Here is a 23,668-nt window from a genome sequence, read left to right as displayed (position 1 = left end):
AAAGCAACGACCAGGCCTCAATCTAGAATAGAACTAGAATAGTCTTCTGCAGGCAACGAGCTTCTTCAATGTAAGCAGCGAATGGAACGCTCGACGGCCTTGGAGCGGGGATCGACGGCAGTTCGTTTGTTGCAGGGAGAATATAGGAACGGGGCGGCAGCCGACGATAAAAATCGAATAAACTGACGCGGGTCGTGACTTTAATCACAAAAAAAAAAAAAAATTCCAAGAAAGGATCATAAGCATGAGATATAATATTAGAAAGAATATGGATGGGGCTTGGGCTCTTGTCAAGATGCAATAGCCATTAACCGATAACCAAGCAACCTTACTCACACACCTTACCACTTAGAACAACACTGCCCTGAGCTTACCTGGTGGCTTGGCTTCTGGCAAGGTGGTTCTGGGTTCATACCCAAGGTAATTTACCTGGTAGTACTTTAGGGTAGAAAGAGCAAATCCATCGGAAATGTGGGCATTTACTTTGTTACTCCCGTCGCCCCAACAGTAGTTGATAATTACACATTATCAACTATGATTCGATGCATTCATGATGATTGTGTCAGGGAATGCCCTTGTGCGGCCCTCTGGACTGCCACTTAAGACTTGGGTTTGGAGTAAGCGCACAAGACACAAAGCACCCAGCTTGCAACACCAAGACGGGAAGGAGCGCAACCTGGAAGCGGACGTGCGAGCCTTGGCCAAGCGATGCGATGCGATGCTCCTCGGTGCGACGACTGTTTACGGTCTGATCGTAGAAGGAAGGTGCAGCACGGTGTAGTGTAGTGTGTGTATTGTTTTATATTGTATTGTATTGTATTGCAAACGCATCGCTTCCTTCCCCTCTTCCCTCGCTCGCCTCCAGTTTGCACGCACCTCGAGGAATAAAATATAATATTTCTTTTGCTATTGTGAACCCAATTAATTGCCCCATGAACGATGAATACGCCCAGTTACCTGGGTTGGTATTCATACCGGTAGGTACATGAGGCAGGTTGGTAGCCAAGGTAGATAGGTAGGTAGGTACCTAACCGTACCTAGGTCAGGTCGGTATCTAAGGGCTTTCCGGCATCTACTGTATTTGTATTGTATCCTATTCTATCCTATTGGTGCCATACCATACCTACCTACCTACTGTACCTGGCCGAATTGATGAATATTCTTGGTACGTAGTACCTATTACTGCTACCTACCTAGGTAGGTACAGTACGTTGATTAGGTACACTACCAGCCACTATCCTGGGATCTCCGAGAGTCGGCGGGGCAATGGCACGCAGCCATTCCCGCTGTAAGGGGAAACACAACCCTCGAGACCAGGAACATCCTGATACCGTTACTCGATGCAATGTCAATCACACCTCGGCGAAGAGATGACCAGATAAAGTCAAATGAATGCACGTGGGTGGGGGTCCATCTTTCCAGACATGGAACACAGATGGCCCAGTTATCCCCGGTTAGGGGATGAATGCGATTCAATCTCTCTCATCCAGTTTTCATTTGTTCAAAAATTCCATGCTTCCTCTCTTATCCGTTGTATGGAGAGAGAAAAAAAAGAGAATAATAAGAAGAAGAAAAGAGCTGCTCCTGATTAAAATATGAAATGAAATGAGATGAAGAAAAAGAACAAATCCTACCAAAAAAAGTAAAGGGAAAGAAAAACCACCCCAACAAACTGGAGGACGTACGGAGTAAGTACCTAGGCCCGCTAGCAAATGTATCTGCAGATACAGGGGGAATAAAGGAGGGGAAGGGGGTCACGCCACATGACAAACGTGGCACCAAAGGAAAAAGGGGGCATGATCCTCCAAAATGCTTCGAGAAGGCCGCCAGAAGCTCTTGTGGAAGTCCCTTCGCGCAACGGGCGACACGCAGCGAGATTAGCACCCGAAAAAAATCGGGGAACCAAGCCTTACTATTGGTAGTGTGAGAAGGTCGACCTGTCAGATCTGATCTATCAAATTGCGTGCGAATGGAATACTAAGGGTGTGATCTTCTCGTCCATAACAACGAATTTTTCTTGTTAATCTTGCCAAAAGGAGCAGGAAAAATGGGTCTCACCCTCCTTTACGCCGTAAATCCGGCGCTAATGAAACCTAAAGGCCACAGGCCGGGTTCCCCTGCAACAGTATTATGTATTTTTTTCGAAGATCAGCAAAAACCGTTATATAGCGCGTAGATTTCCTATTTGGATTACCACAAAAATACGTAACTTAAGTTACGTATTTTTGTGGTAATCCAAATAGGAAAGAGGGGCCGTATTTGCAGTGGTAGCAGGTTAAAGATAGTTGTTGTTGTTGTTGATGAAAACGTTGATCAAATGAAGCCGGAATTACGTTCGTGATGCATTTTTTTGGTGTTGAAAAAAGCCCCTTTTTTATATATATTATTGTATAGCCATGTTTTTAACCTATTTGTAAAGACGGCGGTAGCGGGCGTTTTCTTTTATTGGGCGTTTTTTGTATTTATATAGATAAGTTGGTAGAGGGATTAGATATCGTTAGAACGGTTTGATTTAAAGGTTTGAAGTTATCGCCAACGAGAAGTTATAAAAGCCGTGATAGAGAGATTGCGCTATGATATGAAACGTGTATAACCGAGGGGTATGTGAAAAGAGGGGTTTTCACGGCCAAAACCCATAGCCCCTGGTCATCCCGGGTAGCCCGGTCGAAAAAGCTACTTCCAAGCCCTTTTCCCACTTTTTCTACATGGGTAAAGTACCGCCTAATTGGGAAGAGAGAACTTTATTAACGAGAAGATCACGCCCTAAGAGAAGGAAGAGGAGGACAAAAAAAAACTTCCCGTTTCCAAAGTTTTCAAAAGGACCGATTGAGATTGATCGTCTCTTGGAACGAAGAACATGGGCCCAATCAAGGCCAATAACGAACTTTTCTTCCATGGGCGAGACATGGAAAAATCCAAAACATGATCGTCAATCTGTCTTACAACTGATTCCTTGCAAGACCTTTTTTTATTTGATTTTTCTTCTCTCAACTTTGGTCTGCATTGTTGTCCTTTATTATTTTACCTTTGCGCCTATGCAACTGTAAAATCGGATTGTTGGCTTTTATTTCAATAGCGCCTAGTTATTATTGAGTCGCGGCAACCTGCAAAACTCCATTCTGCCCTGTCCCTTCTCCGTCTCCCTTGTCACTTCACACTGTACAATACCTGTATGAGTGAGGCAGTGAGCGCTCAGGAAAGCCACCCCCCTAGATGAAACACTGGACTCGCCATCACATAAGCCTTCGCACCATAGAAAACCATGAATTAAAATGCGCCATCCACCTAATTTAGATGTTTAATTCCAAGTAAGATAGATGTAGGTGATAATAGTACAGCAAATTTTGAAGAGGCGAAGGACTCAGAAACTAGCCTTTGCCAGGTTGGTTTTAGTCGCTTGGCCTAAATAGCAGCAGCAAACTGAAGAGACACATCCAGTACCTGAGATGTGATGGATTGTCAAAGCGCCAGCTATGTCTCATGATTCAAAACAAGAGTAAACATATGTAGGCACCCTCCATTTCAGTCGATTTTGAAATTTAAAACCGTCGTGCCAGAAGGCGGCGGCGGCGGGCGGGCGGCCATTTTATCGGTAAGAGGGGGGGTTTTTTCACCGGCCAGTTCCGCAGCCTAAGAGCAATTTTTTTTTTTTGGGGGGCGCGCCCGCGCTGCCGGGACCCTCCCGGAATACTAAATAGAACTAAGCTACGATCTCGTCAGTCAATGTCAATTTGCCGTGGATCGAAACGACGTCGCAGCAAATCCGTATAGTAGTATACTAACAGCGACCAACCCACACAGTCAGTCCGCACCGACCAATCGTTTTTCATTTTCTTCTGTTTTCTTCCGATTCAAGCTTTTAACTTTTTTGGTCTCCTTTGTTTTTCTTAAAAGAGGCAAAAGATTTCCCAGGGTCCTTGGGGTGAAAAAGTTGCCATCTTGGCCACATGGGAATTTGAAAGTTTCCGCTCTTTGGCAAGATGCAAAAGTCAAAATCGTATCCCACGTGAAAAGAGCAACAAAACAAGGACACGAGGAAACCAAAACAAAACAAAAAGATGGGATCGAGAAGGGGGCCTGGACCATATTCGGCCGCCAAACAAAACCGCTCCTTGTCCCGTTATCTAATCTTGGGTCGTTGTGCGCGGAAGCCACGATACCATCCGTTTATTTCCTTTCCTTTCCTTTCCTTTTTTTTTTTAATTTTTATTTTTTCCGCCCTCTTTTCCCCATGTCCTTGTTCTTTCGTTCTCGTTCCGGGAGGAAGCTCCTCACCCCCGAAGTACCCCAATACAACAACGCGCCGATATTCATCTTGTCACACGACCAACTGGCTCATATCTCCGGCGACTGCCTGCAAACGCCGGCGGCGGGTGGATCCAACAAAATTTTGGCTTTTCCAAGAGGAGGAAAAGGGAAAAAATCTACGAAAAAGAAAGAAAAAAACAGAGTGAGTTTGAAAAGAAAAAGGAGATGAAAAAAAAAAGTTAGCAATGGAAAATAGAAAATAAAATAGAGGATTCAGGTTGATACTCGGAACAGTCCGACCCAACCGTGCTTTCGACTACCAGTCGCCGGACGATTCACGTTGTCTGCCTCGTTTGAAGTCTGTTTTTATATGCCCTATATATGTTCGTTGTTTGTCTTGGCTCAACCAAGCGCCACTCCTGAAGGACTCATAACCCATGTGTTTACCACGTACATTCTTTAACCCAACCATGACCCGCTAGCTTTCTGTTTCTTTTTTATTTCATTTCTTTTTTTTTTTTTTTTTTTTTTTTTTTTTTTTTTTTTTTTTTTCATTTTCTATTCCGCCCCTACTTTTATTATTAGTTGCATGTATCCACCTCGTCAATCGACCAATGTTTCGATAAAGCGCTTGGGAAAACCTCCTGTGACCGCTATAATAGTCGACACAAAAAAAAAAAAAAGATTCTCTAGTCCCATCCCTGTCGAACAGCACCTCTACGACAACCCAGCTCATTCATGCCTATACTTAGGGATGAACAGCCGCAAGTACGTTCAAACTAGGTATTGATGTATATGTGCATATATATGGTCTTCTGCGACACCAGTTTCAGCCCTGTAATTTCCCAGAATCATGGATGATTCCGTCAGAACGCCAAATTAGTCGCTTAGAGCTATTACGTTGTGTTTCTCCGGACTCGTCCAAACGCCATTTCAATGTATCTTGGACCTTTGGGTCCTTTGTCGACCTGCACAACCCTACAACTTGGATCTCATTCTGAGACATTTGCAGGTTCCGCACTTATCGTTGTTGTATCTAAACCCCGAAACCCCCCAAAACCTGTACAGTCAAGGAAGTCAATGTGAGCATGATAAGAACTTTGCAACTCAGAGAAACGCTTCGCTTGTGGTGCCAAAAAAAAAAAAAAAAAATAACCTCAGCTTATACCTCTGATCCATGTACACTATATTCCAGGAAGGTATGAGCACCCGGCATAATCCTTTTCATTTTCTTTTCTGCGCTTCAAACAAAAACCTCCTGCGCCTAAAAATGGTCTGTACAGAGTAACAATGATTTGGTACAACAATACCAATTCTATGCAAGTAAACCAGCATCCCAAGCCACCGTCCATCCTGCATTGTCATCAAATGGTCACTCCGCTTTGCCCCCCTTATCATCATCAACGTGTATATCCACAGCCTTCTCTGACAACGCATCGCCATCGCCCAACGCAGTCGGAGGGATGGTGTGGAGTTGCTGCTGCTGATTATTCCAGGACAGCTCCTTGATGCCCGGCAGTGTCTTCTGTGCTTCAATGTCCTCGAGCTCTGGTAGAATATCGTCTTCGTGGCCAAAGCCCTCATCGTCAGGGAGCGCCGTCCGTGCCGCATTCGGAGTCTCGAATTCAAACGGCGAGTTCATGCCCGTATTGTTCCTGTCAGAGCTATATCCGCCGACTCCATTGGACGAGTTCATCTCTGCCTCATCGGTCGCAGGCGACCCCGGCCTGTCGCCGTCAATGTTCTTAAAGTCCCAGACCCCGGCACTCCAAGGCTGCACGGGTCCCTCCATGCCGCCGAGACCCTCATCTTCAATGCTTCCGCGGATGAAGGTCTCATCCCCGAGAACCGCATTTTCGTACGTTGGTAATGTCTCATCCTCCTCGGCTGCCGACAAGAGGGGCGCGCTAGGCCCCGCCAAGCCACGACTTCCGGGCAGGTGAGTTGCTTCTGCTCCTATCAAAGCGCTCGACGACCCACGTAGGGAGGAGCCTGTGCCGAGACGCTGACCTTCCCCCGAATCCGAGTTGTCCTCATCGGAATTTTCCATATTGCTCTCGTACGTGTCAAAGATGCGAGCGAAACGCGGACCGCCCAGCGGGATCTCGGATCGGCGCCTGTAAAAGAGCAAATATGCCGACGAGGTCACCATGCGGGCAAGGTTCGTTTGTTTCGAAACTGACGAATCTGCGTCTGATGTCAGTTACTCCTTCGCCAGCGATACACTGCTGTCAACAAAGACAAGGACGACGACTACTTACCGTTGTATTCATACCACTCCCCATCAATGAAATTCTTTGCAAATGCGGTGTAATGACCGCCACCCAACCCACCCCAATGATCGTCGATACCTATGAGGTCAAACACCTCCTCTTTCCCGGTCTGCTGGTCGATGACACGCCTACTTAGGTCAAGACCTTCGATGGGGAAGTCGACCAATATGTCAAGCTTGTCACGTCGCCAACCGCTGGAGCTGAAGCGCTTCAAATGCACAACCAGAATGTCGGGCGTCTTCCAAAGGTCAAACTTCTTGCTGGCACGAACGTGTTCCTTGCACCTGGGGCAGTACCATGTGTCTTGCTCAGACAAAACCTCCTGTTTTTCGAACTCGTCCAAACAATCGTCGAGGCTGATGCCATTTTTCCTCCGCTGGGCACGTTGTTTCTTACGCTCCGCCAGTGCTGGGTCATGGACAGTTTCGATTGCGTTGAAGGTAGGCTCACCACGGCCATCGTTGGCCCTAGTGCTGCCGTAGACCTGCTCCCACGCGTCCTCGTTCCAGTCGACAACTATGCCCTCTCCGAGCCGGATTAGAGGACCGCTCGAAGATGCCGACGTGGCAGAATCGTCGACGAGAGTATCAAAGTTGTTGGTCACTGCTGTGTTATTGGCGCTACCATTGGCTTGCTTCCGTGGCAGCTTCTTGCCTTTCTTGCCATAAGTTCTTTGACCTTTGCGATTCTGACGCCGACCGCCGACCTTTTGAGGTTGTGACAGGCGTTTCTTGGCAAGCTGATACAGCAAGTTCGTTAGCGAGTTACAAGACACAAAAATGACGAATGTTCGCCATGCCGTCCACCCAGAAAACACCGTATACATAAGTCTTACCACTTGTGCGGTCGATTCCTCCTCTTCACTTGACTCATCCGCCATCCGGGTCAACTCCGCAGTGTCAATAGAGGGTTGCGCACGCGCTTTGGCAGATTCCTCAGAGCTGCTGTCGTTTCCAGCCGCACTAGGGCTGCGCATCTCTTCATCCACAGATTGGGGAGGCATCCTGCTCGCCAGCGAGGGGAGGGGATTGTCACTGACTGCCTGCCAACCAGATGGTATACCAGCGTCCGGGTCACTGAAATAGCTCAAGTCGAACAGGTTCTGGAAATCAGGCGGCAGGTACTCATTCGGGTTCACCCATTTCGGCCTCCGGCTGTTGAATATCTTCAGAGGTCTTGGCTCGCTGTAGTAACAGTCAGTTCATGGACTTGGTAGATTGTTTGTGTTATAATATCAGGCTCACCGTGATGGTGCGGCTCCCTGAGTTGGTTGCCTCTTGCTGGCGGCCCCGGTGGCAGTGCTTATGTCAACCATGTCGTCCTCGCCTTCGACTGACTTAGCAATGACTTTGGAGTCGCCAGATGAGTCGGCATCAGAGGCAGGGGCGGTGATCATTTCCATATCAGTGTTGTCCGCAGCGTCGGCATCATCTAATTTAGAGAAATGGGGCCACGTAGAGTATGAAGCCACCTTCTCTAGGATCTTGCGCTTGATGGCATCTTCGCTACGAGCCTGTGTTCGTCCAGTACAATATTAGCAAATGCGGTATACCAAGGTCGATTAGCATGCATGAACTTGTGGGTACATTGGTAGTTGCTCACCTCTTCACGTGTTACAATGATAAAATGAGGCGGTGTAATCGTAGCTCCTCCTCGCCTCCTGTTGGTTGCTGGGTTGAGCCTATGAAGCACGGGTACCGCCAGCCTTTCGGCTGCCGGATGATCCCATTCGGAGGTCAAGTCCTCCTCCTCTTCATCACTTCCAACGTGGAGCATGGACCTAATCTTCTGGTGCTTAGGTTTTGGCGGCCGGTACCCTGCATTCGTGGGGGCTGCCTCCAGCTCAAAAAACACAGGAACGTCGTTTGACGTTATCTTCTCGGAGACACTATCGCCGTCCTCATAGATTGTGAAGAATTTGTCTTTGAATTCTTCAGCTCCGATGAGGCGCTCCGCTGGCACACCTACCCGAGCTGCGATGTAGTCGCGCAACGACCGTATACTGCTATTCTTGTCCAGTTCCACATGCAGCTCAACGGGAGCGTCGTTTAGAGGGACATATTTGATCGACTTGTTCCAGAGGTTCTGCATGGGAAGGGGTAACGTGAGGTTGTTGAAGGGGTCAAAGGTGATGCTGATCTTGTGACAAATGGGGCACACCAGCGTGGACTTGTACATGCCCGTGAAAAGGTCTGCTATGACCGAATCGTCTCTCTTCTTGGTGATGTCCCACACCTTGTCTGCCATTTCTTTGATCGCTTGTGGGTTGTTGATCATGTCATCCGTGGAGTCAGGCTTCTCGATGTATGGCTTCTTCTTGACACGACTCAAGTCTTCCTGAAGTCCATCCAACAGGAAACCCACGAATTCCTGGGAGTCCTGTTGTCCATAGCCTGAAAAAGCTGGCGCGTAACGACCTATGGTGTTCTTGAACTGCCTAGGTGATATTGACGGCGGGGCATTAACCTGGTAAATATCCTTGAGCAGCTTGTAGTAGACCATGGCAACATCTCCGTTGTGGGCAAGCGGGTTGTCTGTGTTGATCTCCTTCTCAGCCTCACCAACGAGGAAGTACTTTGTGAGCTCTTCTACGCTCCGTACACACTGAAGCGCTGAGTTCATGTAACATGTGTTGCCAAGATTACCCAGTCCGACACAGCCAACTGTCCTGCCAGACTTAGCCTTCGTACGGCCCCTTGTGGATGGCCCTGGGGTTGGACTGTTGCGTCCACTAGCGTTGGCGCTGTTGGGTGCCACGGTGAGATTCGATGAGCTTCCCTTGGAAGAGTTCGACTTCTCCTTGGTTGCGACAGTGCCCTTGTAATTGGACACGTGGTAATGCGCCTCGACATTTTCGTCAAGAACCAGAGTGTCATCAGCTTGCATCGATAAGTATGCAAGTGTCGACTTTCCATTGTAGTTAGGGTTGTTGGTCTGGTCCTTGATGTCCAGATCCTCTCGCTCTGTTCCCTTAGTGAGTGCATTGAGGCGGGAGGCTTCGACAAGGAGGTTGTCCCATGGGTCCCGCTCGTCCGTAGCGGCCTTTGGAGAGTCTGGTGGAGTCAAGGTCACACCTTGTGCAGGTGAAGCCGGTGGCTGTGAGGGAGCCGCGGCAGTCTTGGTGTCAGGTTGTCGGGTTACCCTCCAGACCCTGACTTTCCTGTCCCTATCAACACCAGCCAACTGCTTTATTTTGCTTAAAAACTCTTGTTGCCTGTATGAAGTGCTGCAGGCAACTTGAACGGGAGGTGGACTCGTCGCTTTGAGCTTTTGGTCTATTGGAATCGGACTGACAGGCGACCAAAGCCTATGAATGGTGAAGACTGGCGGGTGTATCTCGAACTGCATGTGTGGCATTGTGTTGTCGGGAGACGTATTGTGAGCATACCTCACGATCGGGAGCTGCCCCTCGGTCAGCCCATACCAAGACATCAGAAGATCCCAGGCATCCTGGGAGAAAAGCACATAATGCTCCAGGCCCATCCCAGGCTTGAGGCGGACAAAGTCATTGCCGTCAATATCCTTTATGATGCTGTGGATAATGTCAGAGTTGTCTACCGGGCCTTCTGGTGCTTCGCCAACATCCTCCTTGGTGTGCTTCTCCTCGTCGCTATAAGGTCGCGCCCAATTAAGAGGACCTCGCGAAACGAGATATGCCTTGTCGCCTTCTTGCAAAGGTTGATCGTCGAAGGCTTTGAGAAGGGTTTCGAGTGTTTTGATCTGTTCGGCCAACGGAGGGACGCCTACGCGCATGCGACAAAAGAAAGTATTAGTTGGGCCAAGTCAAGAGTCCGAGGCTTCACAAGGGCCTGCGACGAACCGGTCTTCATGGTGAATGATTTTGGGCTTCCAGGCTGGTCTGCGCTCTGGCGCCCTCTGCTCTCGCCCTTGTCACCCTCTTCTCCGGACTCTTCGAGTGGCGGCGGGTTGATCATGTCTACGTCTTCCTTTGAGTCCGAGTCCATGTCTTGGTCCATACTCGAGGCCCTGCGCTTGAGGGGTGAAGAAGAGCGTTGGGGAGCGTCGATGGCGCCACCCATAATCATACGGTGCTGCGGGACACTGATGAGCGGAGAGGGGCTCCTGGCGACGCGGGATCCTGGGGGATGGAGGGAGGATGACGGATCCGGAAGAAACTCGTCGATGCGGTCGTTGTCTCCGGATAAGTCGGCCGAGGCAGCGCAAGGCGAACTCGCGGCCGAGGAGGTGTAGTCGGAGGACTGGTGCGAAGTGTAGAGGCCCTGGTGAAGTAGACGCGGGGGAAGGCCCGAGGCCGCGGGCACGGAGTCGGAGCGTACGTAGGTCGGAGTAGCCAATCCTGAGCCAACGGTAGATGTCGTGAAGGAAAACGAGGCAGGTTCGATATCTTCTTCGGTCGTGGGGAGGACGGTGTCCTGAAGAAGGGCAGTGTTGCGTTGATCCGAGACGTAGGCCCGACGGGCTTGTTCGTCGCTGTTCCGCGAGGGCCGAGAAACCTTCCGTTTCTTTGATGAAGACGTGGTGACGGCGAGCTGCCCTTGCAGCTCTGGAAGCAAGTTGATTACAGTTTGGGTTCTGGGGCAAAAAAAAAAAAAAAAACGTTTGTGAAGGTTGCCTCGCGGGAAGTGGTCGAAGAGGCAACTTAAGGTACCTAAAAATTGGCAAGCACCTCAGATCGACGAGGCAGCAGAAGCCAACGTCAGGTGGGAGCGTAGCGTAAACGAGGTACAAGGCCAGGCCGCTCGTTTGCCGAGACACCGCGGGAAGGAACGAAAGGAACCAGTTAAGGTTTCCGCGACAATCCCTTTGAAGCAGCTGGAGACGATCCGCCTTTGCAAAGATTGTGGAAATTCAAGATGTGGGCGACAGGGCGGAGTGCATCTGGCGGGTTGAAGTAGTCCCAATTAGTGTTGCACTCAGCGGGCGACAAGCAGGACGCGGCTACTGTTGCGGAGCCTCTGCGATTCGAGGCATGCAGCGCTATAGGCCGAGTGTTGGTGGGCGGTGGGCGGTGGGCGGTAGGCGGTAGGCGGTGGGCGGCCGAGGGGCTAGTCACTTATGCCCATACACCACCAAAGACCGACCACCAACGCTTGAGCGGAAGCCCAACGAAGCCGTTCGCAATAAGAGAATGCACTTTGCTTACAAATATTTATCTTGTCACTCCCCTCATAAGAATATATCCTTTGTTTATGCTTGTAAACCTGAGCTTGCAGGTCGTTACTCATGACAGAGAAATTGAATAAACATCAATCAATATGCGGAGTGAGGCCGCTTTGCGAAGGATGGAGGCCACTTCATTGCAAAATTATCAACTGAGCTTTAGTGTCTCCACTTTTTCTTTGCTACCTACAGCAACCCACGTCAGGCACACGACCTTACCTACTTACTCGCCTCTCTGGCTTTATAAGATGTCCTCACCGCAAAGGGGGAGGGGGGGCATGGCACCAGGTATCTCAAAAAACGAGAAAACGATCAAAAGAAGAGACACCAAAAGTAAGGGAGAATAAATTTGCCTAATCGCTTCTCCTGCACTGCTAGCAACAACATATCGATAATGGTAGACAACAGACTGAAGGACTGCTAGACCTCGGTGTAGGCCAGGTCCGGATATTTCGCCTTTTGATCTCTTTCATTTTTGTTCTGCCATAAGTGTGCTCCATACCATATTCTGTCGGTAATATTGCTTGCCAGATTGCGGGAATTAATCCTTCGATCTCATTCCAAGGTTTGTGGTGGAGCCGTCAGACGAGTCGAATTTTTCTTTTGAGGCACCGGCGCACGCACAAAATAACTCTAGAGTGAAGTCCGGGTTGGAACAGGGAAGGCCCAAGCACACTCCAGTTTGCTGCGCCAGCTGCGAAACTTTTGTGTACAGACAATGATACATAGCGATACTTGCACACAGAATACCGGTACGCAGATACGCTTAATGTATTGTATCACTAGAATATCTCTATGTGCACGCTCCAAAGCGCATGTTCATGAAAGCCAACCCCGACATGAATAGACCTGTGAAAAATGCCTTGAAGTTTGCTTACAGCTTTGGCTCGAAGTCTTCATACTCGCTTAAGTCCTTCACTGGCCGCACCCCACCTGTGGCCTTCATATTCAGCTTGAAGTCGTAAACATCTTCGATGACGACCGCCGTTGTCCCGTTGTACGAGAGCTGTACATCCTCAGCTGCTGCTGCTGCCTTGTCGCTGCCCACCGCATTTCCATTGGTTCGGTGTTCCTTGGACAGCTTCTCCCATGCTGCAGCTGCCGCCTCGATCTTAGCCTCATCGACCACCGCCAAGTCCTTCACTAGGTACTCCTTGAGCTCCTCAAGTTCCTTGTTATGGTCATGATGCGCTGAAGTGAGTCGCGCCTGGAGGTCCGTTGCTGCCTTGGTCGCTTGCTCTGAGTTTAAACTGAGCGTTTTGATCAACTCTGAGATCTCCCGCGTTGAGACGTCGCTCTTGGCCTGCGCCAATAGGTGGACCACAACTTTGGCCCGATCCTTGGACTTGGGGTCAATGTAGTGCGCGTAGAATTCAAGCATATCCTGCTTGGTCAGCAACTTGATATTGGCCGCATCCTTTTGCACTGTGAGTCGTGGAAAGTTGCAGGTTAGTAGTGATCCCAGACAGATATATGGCGGCACCCGCATGTTGAGGTCCTTCCCAACTTACTTCGCTCAAAATCATATGTTCCATTGTAGATCTGGTTCCAGTGCCTGGCTACTTCCTGGTCCAGGTTCTTTACTTTTTCCAACCTGGAATTGATAAGACTCCTCTTGTGGCTCTCGAATTCTTCATCGCTCATCTCATCCAACTTCTTTCCAAACTGAAGCAAGAAAACCTCGATGCGAGACTCGAGATACGAGGGCTTCTTCTCGCTCTGAATGACGAATCTGAAGCTATATGTCGTCGGTGTCGACTTTATGCCAGAAAATACGACATATCCCAGTTGCTCCTTCGTCCGAAGCTGATCAAACGTGGGCTCACGAGCCATCTGATCGAGCAACAGTGTCTGGGCGCGGAGGGGTTTAGTCGCCATGTCATCGATATCGCCAATATACAGCAGATAATCTATGCAGTGGTTGACATTCTTGGGATCCTTGAGCGGCGTTTCGTAGGTGTAGTTGGACCCGGGCGGAAAGATCAGCTGCCGTGTGATTGGCCACTGTGACTTTGGCAGTATCCGTGGCCTGAGTGTCTTCTCAACCATGTCGGTAAGCCTCAGAACATCCTCTTTGTACAGGTTGCCTAGGGCATAGCACTCCATGTGCATTTGTGAGATCATTTCCTTGTGGAAGCTTCGCACGGTATCAATCGTTGCGATGGGCAACTCGGTGGCGATATCCTCAATCAAGAAATCCACTTCGGACATCAACCAGCCGGAATAGTCAGTAATCTGGTGGTATGGCTGCTGAAAAGCCCAATTGCGGTAGGCACGGCCAGTACGCTCCTTGACGATATTGAACCTCTCCTCCTTAATTTCGAGGTCCCGAACCGTAAGTAGAACTCTCTCCATCAGGACCGGCAGTTTGTCGTTGTAGCCGGCGATCTGTATCGCCAAACCTGCGGCATCCAAGGAAACTGCATAGTTGAGACCGGCAATTTCGGCGTCGTATGCGTATTCTTCCAAGGCGTCCTTGACGAGATCCGTGTAAAGCCTTGCCCTCACGTAGTTTTGAGCGCTAGCGTGGATCAGTGGAGTCTTGCAGCTCACCACCAAGGCTGCCTTGGGTATCCAAAACCTGTCGTCTTTCTTGTACCATGTTCGAGCCAGATCATCGTTTCGAATCAGGCGGGGTCCGATTGCTGGTTCCTTCACTTCCTTTTTCTCCACATCCAACTTGGTCGGAATGAACATGTTCTTATGCGGTAGGTGTAAATGTCGTATCCTTTGCTGCGGTGAGACTGAAGCGGCCTGCTTTAGCTCCTCCATGAAATCTGAAGGGATCCTCTCGTATTTGTACTCAGTACCGTACCACTTCTCCTTCTGGTCCCAGTCACCAGGGTATTCCCGCGAAGACAAGGTAAGACGCAGGTTCTCCGGGCGAAGCATGTCAATGCCCTGTTTGATCAGTTCTGGGTCGAATTTCCGCAACTTGGGGTAGCTCAGAAGCCATTCGCGGGGCACTTCGCTCTGCATGACTGAGCTTGTCTTGCTTGCAAATTTACTGGCAGGCGTCTTTTGCTTGAATTTGAACTCCACCTCAGTCATCTCTTGCTGCTCTTTGAAGATCCATTCCTGTGGTGGCGTTTCTCGTAGAAGGGAGACGTATTGGAAGAAGGCCTTTACTATCTCCTTGTAGTGTTTGAGTCCCTGAAAGCAGTTAGCAATGTGCTCTAACGCCCGTCGGCCAGATGCAGAACAACGCTGGGAGTTGAGGTTCCACTTACTTCCTCTGTCAAACGGACTTGACAGTCAAAGATTCCAGGACTGCCGGCGCAAATAGGGTAAGCGCCGGCGCTAAGACCGTTGGCCCAGCCCATTGTCTTGACATAAGACATGATACTACCGGGCCCCTCATGGCCTATCAAATGGGAAATGTAGCGACTGGGTTGTGTTTCGTGGTGAGTCTCTTGATCCATAAATGGGAAGAAAAGGTTCAGCTCCCTGTTGTCCATGACAGGTTTGGTAAATATCTGTGTCCCCAACTGTTCTGGGCCGAAAGGATCCTGATCCTCCCATCTGTTCTGGGGCAGATTCTTGTTGGGTATGTCAGAAAATAGCTCTACAACCCAGCTCTCTAGTACGTCTAATGGTTCCCTTCCCAAGACCACAAGCTTCATGAGGTTTGCTGAGTAGTGCTTGTTGTAAAATTCGATGAACTTGTCCCGGACATTGATACCCCGTGCTTCGGGTACCGTTTTTAGGACCTCGAAGTTTCCGGTGGAAAAGTGACAGTATGGATGCTTCGGGTTTGATAGTGACTTGACTAGTTGATGGAAGCGCCACACGTCGCTCTGCAGGTTCTTCTTGTTTTCGGAATCGACGGCTTGAAGTTCGCGATCCAGTGTCGACTCCAAAAAGAGCGGCTCAATAAAAAACTGTGCGAACCGGTCCAGTGCCCCGTAGAGAGGCGAGGGGTTTTCGGCCGAGGCCTCTCCGTCGTCGCTGGGCTTGCCCGCTACCTCAAAGTAGTAGTTGGTCGACGTGGAGCCAGTGTAGGCATTAGAGCTTCCCGAGTTGGCTGAAAGGTACTGTGAGTAGGCGTTTTCAACTGGGTACTTCTTGGTGCCCATGAACAACAGCTGCGCGGTGCGCATAGTACGTCAGCAAGCGGAATTGGCGCACCAAACAGAGAAGGGAGGAGGCCGGGTTGGACAATGACCCACATGTTCAACTGCGTGGGCCATGCCTGGCATATCGTCCTCGTCGCTAAAGGCGCCGACGTTGACGTCCATGGCTGCACTGGCCTTGTCCGTGTCCGGGTCGTGGACAATCAACGCCTCTAGCTTGTTCTGGAGACGGATGACGCGGTACGTCCTGTTGTCCACAGAGGGCCTCTCGATATTATCTGTGACCCTCTCGACCGGATGCAAGGGCGCCATCCTGTCCACAGGCCATGGGGACTGTTGTTCCGTGTCGCGCCGCATCGTCGTAAGCGGCCTGCTAGCAACTCTGGATACAACGCGGTGAGTTGCGGGGATCAAGAACCGTGCGGTCTGCATGCAGCGGAGGCGCCGGGCGACTGTTGTAGCTGTATGCGAGGCTTGATGTTCCTACGATTGTGTGGTCGAAGAGCAGTATAATATAGGGCTCACGAGGGCCCTGGAGACCGCAGGCAAGAACCGGTGTCGGAAAGCAGACAGACGAGTAAGGCAGGTATGCACTATTAGGTAGAGATCTGGACCGGACCGCTTGAGATCCAATGCGGCAAACGTCGGTGGGTCGATATGGCGGGGCAGGGACACAGTGTTGGACTCGGGCAGCCTCTGAACGCGCGACGCTTGGCCTAGGTCCCCGCAGCGGGTCCACTAAGGTACCGACCAACCTGGTTGCTATAGAGAGCTCAGGTAGGTACCGAGTACCTATCCGTAGGTTACCTAACCTGGTTGCAACGTGAGGGACCACTTTGCATTCTTGGTAAGGTATGGATGGTATGCTATGGTACGAAGTAGATGTACTGTACGGTGCCACTTATCGATACAAACCAACCGTGGCTGGAGGTGGGGATACTATCTTAACGGGGCTAGAAGAAAAAATAGAAGCACAACTTCCCACGAGTCGGATTGAGAGAACTTGATTAGAGGCTACCCCTATTCACAAGGGTAGTTGCATTCTGCACCAACCAAATGTCCTATACGTTCACTCAACAAGAGACACCTTCGTCCGAGCTTGCACATTTATGTGGCTCCTTAAAAAACGGACTCTTTGCCACCCTTCAGGAGCTTTACTGCCGTACATTAGTTCGATCGAGAGCCGTCTATAGTAGTCTAGATAGAGCTGGATTGTGTGAGCGACCAAGCCACCGAGAATGGCGAAAAGATGTGAAGCTGAAGACTGCGAGGTCAACGTCTGGGCCAACGAGGCTGGAAAATCGGCTAGTGGCGCTTCGGTATCGGATGGTTTCTGTCAGTTTTGCTACCTTGAGCCAAACGCAAGGTATAGATTAGGTACCCAAGTACCACATTCGATCTGACTCTGCAAGGGAGCCTTTTGGTGGGGATGAAGTGCCAAAGAGGTATACCTAATTTGAACAAGTATTGTTTTAAAAATCAGGGACACTTGTGTTCTTTTTTTTGCACTGTCGCTTTTAATTTTGGACGTCGCCTGCATGTGCTGTTCGTCGAGGTGCGCGCACTAGCGCAAGATCGTAAGAGAGCATCAACAAGTTAGATACTTAACTTAGGTAGATAGCCACTAATTATGCCTCTTTGTATACCTGTTGATTACGTTCATGCCAGGAATGGTTAAAGTTCTGGATCGGGCAGGTTTGCCCGTTCGGAATTACCTGAACCACGAAAATTGGATATGTATCCTCATGAGGTACCTTACCTACCTAAGGTTAGCTAGGTGCTTACCTACACGCCCAGGTAACGGGGTACCTGCCAACGAAAATAATAAGAAATATTACACCTTCTCCTGTAGGCAGTTTCCCCGTACACCTTTATCTAGAACGACGAGGCCGGCACGGATGAAATCGAAAATGTCGTGCTCCCCGAATTGACTCGCTCAACAAGTCAGCGTGCGGGGAGGTTGATAGTCACCTTGGGTACTTGGAAACCAGCCTCTAGTCCATAGCGCCACGTCCATCATCTCCCAGATAGGTTACATTTGTCGGTTATCCATGTAGGTAGGTAACCTCTATGATCCGGTGATCCATCCATCTTTCGAGAAAGCCATCTTGTCATGCACATTCCGATGGATACGTGTGGTAGGTAGGGCACCTAGGTACTCTGGTGGCCGATGTACCGGTACCTCACCCGTATCATGTGTAAGGAGGCTATGTGCAGGTGCTTACCTACCATTGACTTGCCGCTGCTTTTGCCAAGTCAAGGCAAATATGATGGACATTAACTCGAAGCTGGACCTGGAAAAAGCACATGTCTGACCCCACCAAGTCGGCCCTTTCAGCCGATTCTCTTTGGGCATTGGCAGCGGGGCTATCATCCCAGTTTGTCCTTATTTCATCTCTGACATTGTGCGGTTGATGTTTAAATAGGTTGGGTTGCCATGTTGATGAAACAACATACATAAGTGCTAAAAGTGCACATGACCTTGGCGGTATGCGGACCGCTTGTTGAAATGAGTAGTATATTGTAGGAAGCATACATCAGTTAAGTTATCGTAATGAGCGAGCCAATGGATCGGCCCTGTCCTTAAGGTTGATACTACTTCGACACAAATGTTACATTAAAGCCGTGTCAAATGTTGGTCAGACAGGCTATGAAATACTACCTATGTTCTAGGTAGGTACCTACTTTAAACTGCATGCAACCTTAAGGGCTATAGTGGCTCTTCAGGGGTCGATACCTCGTCTCTCTACAGTGTCCGCCACAATGCATAATGGCTTCAGAACGTCACGTTTGTTGACTAAGCAACCAGGAAACTGTAAAATGCCTCACATGGACTTGGATGATGACTTGAATAGGGGATTATATCCTTTAATGTTCACTAGGTCTAGGTGTATTTCCTTTGTCTTCGAAGCTGTTTATTGTGTGTTTACTATTTTTGACCAGCGACGGCCAGCTTGCGCCGTCAATCTCAATAAACCTCAAGTAACGTGGTTGAGACTTGGCCCTTGTAGCCGTAGCCCCGGGAATTTGTCCTTTCGGGAGCGTAATGCCGTGAGGATAGGAGGCTTCTCTGGCTTCAAGTTATCCCCTTTACCCTGAATTATGTTAAACTGTAGTTAACGGCACAGTTTTGCCGGCATCCAGAAGCAAGTGATTGAAACAAATCGAAACCACCGGGTCATCTCATTCATCCCCATTATCTATCGGTGGATGTCAGGCGCAGCTGCACGATAGACAATGTACTAGAAGCGGGGTGAAATCACTCTCGCCCAGTCCTAAAGTCGCTTGGCTGCTGTCAGTATCAGGATCGTCACCACTGAAATTTGCAAGCGGCCTAGTTAGATGATAGGCATTCAAGCCATGACATGCGAATTCGCTCGACATGAGCAAAGGCTATGCGAGATGGGACCGGGATCTGGTCGAATGTCATGGAGACCATGTACTCGCACAGAAACTGACGAGATCCCACGGATACTCCCACGGATACTTCCGCTGCGAAACAGTATGGTGTAGTTCTGGGAAGAAAAATACTCGGCATCTCAACGCCCACCCTTGCCTAATGACCTTCGCTTAGACGATGGGCTGTGAGCGGGAGGGTTAGCAGATGAGATGGACAAGGGCATGTTCAGCTTCACGTTCTTCTTCCTGCGCTTCGCAGAGAACTCATGAGCTTTAGTCCTCTCGGAATTTCTTCTTGCTGAGGTCTCCGACCTCCCACGTTTTCGTTTGCTGTCTTGACTGCCGGACTGTCGTCCACGTATATCGCTACCGCCGGCAGTATATGGTGTGGATGGTGTGGATGAATCGTTAGATTCGGAGTCTTCAGAGTCCTCGCTCCCAGATTCCGATCCCATGTCCACGTCCTGTTCTGATTCTATCTTCGTGTCCTGTATCCAGCCATGTTAGTTTCAGTACCCCGTGTTCAGTAAGTACCCTGTCTCAAAAAAAAAAAAAAAAAAAAAAAAACATACTTTAGTCGAATTTTTCGCTTTCATATTAAAGCGCCTTATCTGTGCTCCCGAAGGCGATGGGCCGGCGTATTCTTCATTTTCTCCTTTGTCCGCCGTATCGATCTGGGCAAATCCGACCTGAACCACCCTCAATGGAGCTTTTGACTTGCTAGATGCCGATGAAGGAGACGCAGCTGGGAAATCGAGAACCCAGTGAGTGTCGCCCGACTCGGCAGCCTGTTTTGCAATAGCCGCCTGCCTTTTCCTCTCCTCTTCTGCGATCGCTGCCTTGACAGCCTTTTCGTCGAGCTTCGCGCTGCCCGCAGCTTGTCCGCGGTTGAGAGCTGGGGACAGTGGTCCCTCGGATTTTCGTCGCTTGCTCGCATGCGTTGTGTCTTCGGCGCGTGGGGTTGTGGGTGATGATGCTGTGGAGGAGTTTGCTATGCCCCTCTGCATAAACTTCATCGATAGCAAACGCGACGACATCTTGGAGGCTGCCCTACAGGGTCGAAATCCAATTTCTGTAGGTGAAATTCGAGACTAGGTACGTCCAAATAATGGATTTTATTTAGTCCCTCAAGATTCTGAAGATACTGGGTAGATTGCCCCTCCAGCGAAACAACTGCGCTGCAGCGATGGAGTGAGTGCTTGAGGGTCATAAACCCAAGTACTTATATGCTGGCAAAGCGATGACCTCTGGAACTTTTAATATTTTTTTTCTGGGTCTGACGTGTGGCAGGCGGCGTCCGGTCAAGTTTCGACCAATTGGACTGTGTGTAACTCGGATTATAGTGGAGAAAACCTTATGTGGGTCTGTTCGGTCTGTGGCCGCGATTGGCATTGATTGAGCTCACTTCACGACAAACATTCAAGCTGCATGCACAAGGTTTGCCCATTTCGGAGGCTGGAATTCTCAATCTACACCGAACTACGAACTCCACAATGATCTCCGGGACTAGACTACGAACTGCTCAGAAGCTGGCGAGCCAGCTTCGGGTGTCTTCCCGAGGTTTCACTATATCCGCTCGCCAATTGGAGTCGGGCGCGGCGACGGCCGTGTCGGCATCCAAGACGGAGACAGCCCCCAAGACTACCGACCCCTCCTCGCAGCCTCTCGAGATTCTCCAGGCCCCGAACCGTACCGATGTTTGGGCTCGTAGCCAGAGGCCGCGCTCCGAGGCGATGACTGGTCCGCGATTCGAGCAGACCGATTTCTCCCAGCAGGTTGGTGGCCAATATGCCGACATTGATGCTGCACCCTGAGGGCGAAGGAGTGCTTAATCTGCAAGATGAGGTCGTATATCTCATAAAAAGAGCTTTCTAGCTGACCAATTCCCTTCATTGCTAGCCCCAACCATACTCCGCCATGGAATTGGTTCACAAGGAGCCTGTTAGGTGGACACACGAGCGCGTGGTTGCTTGTGACGGCGGCGGTGGTCCCGCTGGACACCCGAGGGTGTTTATCAACGTCGATAAGCCTGAGATCACCCCTTGCGGCTACTGTGGACTTCCTTTTGTTAGTATTCCCTGCGCTCGGCCCTCCACGCCCAGGCATCGGTCACTTCTGTTCCTACTAACATTCAATGCTCTCAATAAACTACAGGCGAATGAGCATCACCGCAAGCACCTGGAGTCTCTCCCGAAAACCTCTTATCCCTTGGCATAGAGCGGTGACGAGTTCTTAGGTTTCCTAAGCGGTTGTATGCTGTACATAGAAGTCGAACACCAATTAGAACTGCTGTATTTCAGAACAGCTTTCCCCCGTGATTGCATTGCATGATGAGCCTCGATGTAGCTCTTTTATGTCGATAAAACATTACTACCCCCGATCTTTGTGGCATTGGAATTTCCTCGAAGTACTGCAATCATTGTCTGGGTTACGTCAGAGAGTAGCCTGTCTGCCACTGCGCAACCGTTTCCTATTAAAGGCCAGGTATTCAGTTTTTGTAGAACCCTCTAACAGTTTCATTCTCTACCGTGCAGTACTTCCCACTCTCGCACGTTCTGGACTATCACGTTTGAGAACGGACATGGTTGTTCTTGACGCCGGTACTGCTGCAGTTGGATGACGGGGTCGACTGTACACTGAGATGCATGGGGACAGCCCTTGGGTCAACAGGATGGGTTATTGAGCGCTAGCAACCGAACATTATTTTTTTTTTTTTTTTTTTTTTTTTTTTTTTGCTCATAGGCTGCCTATTGTTGGACTTTACCTTCAGCCTTGTCAACTCTGGTTCGGACTGAGACTGGAGGTTAATGTCTCTGGGTTCTCATTGAAGCTCTTGAACTCGAGTGAACCTCAAAGCATTCTACAATCAGGATCTGGTAAGATGAGCTACTCTTCCTTCGTCTAAGGCGGTGCTACATCCCACGACGACTTCTACACCGAAAAGTAGGTTTGTTTGAGCACAGTGACACGAGAATTGGGGATGACAGCGCCAAATGCTTATGCTTACATAGGCAAACATGCTGTCTAAGTAGTCACAGATTTACCTTGTTGATTTGAATCTAAAACAGTTGCCTTCTATCTATCTGGTATGGCTGGCTTTGTTCTTGTGCGGCATGATGCTGACACTTTATGTCGCGGGAAATTCTTCGCTTATCCACACGACATCAGGATGTCGATGGGGTACGAGACGCCGACAAGCCCGAGAATTCTGCAACCTTCCAAAATGCGATACTTTTGGAGCCGGGCAGATCCGATTGTTTTTGTGACCAGAATCAATAGCATATGGGACATTCGTTTCTAGTGTAGGAATGAAGTATGTCTCTATGGTGAATAGCATTGATGCCAGCTTGAACCACCCGCTTACCAGAGCCTTCTAAATGCAAGTCCAGGGCATCAATGTATTCAACTACATAATCATTTCGCTCGAGCGTTGGTACGAGAGCAAAAAGTGGGTTTGAAGTATGTGGCAGATGTATATGTGACAGAACGAGATCGACGGCTTGATACTGCAGCTCCTATAATAATATCTCTCAGCCCATGCATATGGTGAGCTTCTGTACAGGGTTGATACTGGCAGAAGAGTGACCACCGACACAAGATTATACTAGGATACACTCGGTGGCAAGCGGAAAGGTTGATCCCAGACAACCAGAGTTTTCTTGATGATATTCTACCATGCATGGCGTGGTCGATGGTATGACAAGAACATTCCTCGGTCTGGAAAGTTTGCTTGTGCACATTAAATTCCCCATATGCCTGGTGGGCCTATAATACCTATGCTAGACAGGTTTAATATGATTTTTCTTTTTTTTTTTTAATCGTGTACCTAGAAATAGTGCTGGTCTACCATAGTAGTTGGTCTATATTAAGAACATCGAGCAAAAGATAAGACCCGGATTTATTCAATGGGACCTTGAAAGATTTGCCTTTGCCACTTTATAAAAAAATGCGATTCATCATGGTGGAGCTCTGCAGAGGACATGCTTATTTATTTTTTAAGTATGAATCATTTTTAGAGTATGGGATGGAGACAAAGTGTACTTCCAAAGTACTATGTAAATTACTGATGTCGACAAAGACGATGACCGAGCTCACATGGACCAGACAGTCGTCCCCAGCTGACCCATCCATTCGCGCTACAGATTAATCGCGATTAATGAGGAGCCTGACCGCCGACTCGTGAACTGCACATAAAGGATGCCGTTTGCCACGTAATGCACCCAAATCCGTGTCGTGGTAAAGTTTTTGAGATGGAAATGTGGCCACGAACATGGTCTTGCCACAGTTCCACAACGAAGAAATCTATCACTTATTTGACCGCTACTGTGTAGTGGGTTCGTTATTGTATGTTCAAGACTTTGAACCTTAATCGCCCTGCCCATGAGTCTTTAGAATGCAATGCCGGTCATGTGCGCCTCGATGTTTACAGCTTTGGCGGCTGGGCGAGTCGATCGACAAGGTCGTTGTATAAATTAAGCATTTGTAGAACTCTCGGGACCTTAATCTGCTCCGCGGTACGTTGAGTGCAACACA

The 23,668-nt window shown here is 49.3% G+C and overlaps 4 protein-coding genes across 4 annotated transcripts; 2 read left to right on the top strand and 2 right to left on the bottom strand.

The window, feature by feature from the left end:
* Positions 1-550: 550 nt before the first annotated feature.
* On the top strand, positions 551-781 carry PgNI_03222 (uncharacterized protein; the record flags this gene model as incomplete). The annotated part of the gene is made up of 1 exon (XM_031123277.1): positions 551-781. One exon carries the CDS (start codon positions 551-553, stop codon positions 779-781), a length of 231 nt encoding a protein of 76 aa, XP_030984505.1.
* A 4,601-nt stretch (positions 782-5,382) lies between these two features.
* PgNI_03221 (uncharacterized protein) lies at positions 5,383-16,312 on the bottom strand. The gene is made up of 10 exons (XM_031123276.1): positions 15,833-16,312; positions 14,894-15,748; positions 13,175-14,816; positions 12,542-13,088; positions 10,342-11,075; positions 8,124-10,264; positions 7,766-8,034; positions 7,357-7,705; positions 6,510-7,260; positions 5,383-6,435 (listed from the first exon to the last, which is right to left on the bottom strand). Exons 1-10 carry the CDS (start codon positions 16,166-16,168, stop codon positions 5,621-5,623), a joined length of 8,439 nt encoding a protein of 2,812 aa, XP_030984508.1. The 5' UTR covers positions 16,169-16,312; the 3' UTR covers positions 5,383-5,620.
* A 2,281-nt stretch (positions 16,313-18,593) lies between these two features.
* PgNI_03220 (uncharacterized protein) lies at positions 18,594-20,345 on the bottom strand. The gene is made up of 2 exons (XM_031123275.1): positions 19,708-20,345; positions 18,594-19,623 (listed from the first exon to the last, which is right to left on the bottom strand). The coding sequence occupies exons 1-2, from the start codon at positions 20,170-20,172 to the stop codon at positions 19,276-19,278; spliced, it is 813 nt and encodes a 270-aa protein (XP_030984507.1). The 5' UTR covers positions 20,173-20,345; the 3' UTR covers positions 18,594-19,275.
* Positions 20,346-20,558: 213 nt separating this feature from the next.
* Positions 20,559-21,521, top strand: PgNI_03219 (uncharacterized protein). The gene is made up of 3 exons (XM_031123274.1): positions 20,559-20,910; positions 21,035-21,202; positions 21,290-21,521. The coding sequence occupies exons 1-3, from the start codon at positions 20,629-20,631 to the stop codon at positions 21,350-21,352; spliced, it is 513 nt and encodes a 170-aa protein (XP_030983404.1). The 5' UTR covers positions 20,559-20,628; the 3' UTR covers positions 21,353-21,521.
* Positions 21,522-23,668: the final 2,147 nt, after the last annotated feature.

This window comes from Pyricularia grisea (genome assembly GCF_004355905.1).
Source record: "Pyricularia grisea strain NI907 chromosome Unknown Pyricularia_grisea_NI907_Scaffold_2, whole genome shotgun sequence".
NCBI lineage: Eukaryota > Fungi > Ascomycota > Sordariomycetes > Magnaporthales > Pyriculariaceae > Pyricularia > Pyricularia grisea.
The sequence above is the reverse complement of the archived record's forward strand: the minus strand, read 5'-3'. Positions and strand labels throughout refer to the sequence as shown.

Excerpts from the sequence above, each read along its gene's own strand:
- PgNI_03221 (XM_031123276.1), bottom strand. The coding sequence starts at position 16,168 with ATGCAGACCGCACGGTTCTTGATCCCCGCAACTCACCGCGTTGTATCC. Across the intron at positions 10,265-10,341 it reads ATCATTCACCATGAAGACCG|GCGTCCCTCCGTTGGCCGAA; the intron begins GTTCGTCGCAGG and ends GCATGCGCGTAG. Across the intron at positions 7,261-7,356 it reads AGGAATCGACCGCACAAGTG|CTTGCCAAGAAACGCCTGTC; the intron begins GTAAGACTTATG and ends TTGCTGTATCAG.
- PgNI_03220 (XM_031123275.1), bottom strand. The coding sequence starts at position 20,172 with ATGTCGTCGCGTTTGCTATCGATGAAGTTTATGCAGAGGGGCATAGCA. Across the intron at positions 19,624-19,707 it reads AAGCGAAAAATTCGACTAAA|GACACGAAGATAGAATCAGA; the intron begins GTATGTTTTTTT and ends GGCTGGATACAG.
- PgNI_03219 (XM_031123274.1), top strand. The coding sequence starts at position 20,629 with ATGATCTCCGGGACTAGACTACGAACTGCTCAGAAGCTGGCGAGCCAG. Across the intron at positions 20,911-21,034 it reads AGACCGATTTCTCCCAGCAG|CCCCAACCATACTCCGCCAT; the intron begins GTTGGTGGCCAA and ends CTTCATTGCTAG. Across the intron at positions 21,203-21,289 it reads GCTACTGTGGACTTCCTTTT|GCGAATGAGCATCACCGCAA; the intron begins GTTAGTATTCCC and ends AATAAACTACAG.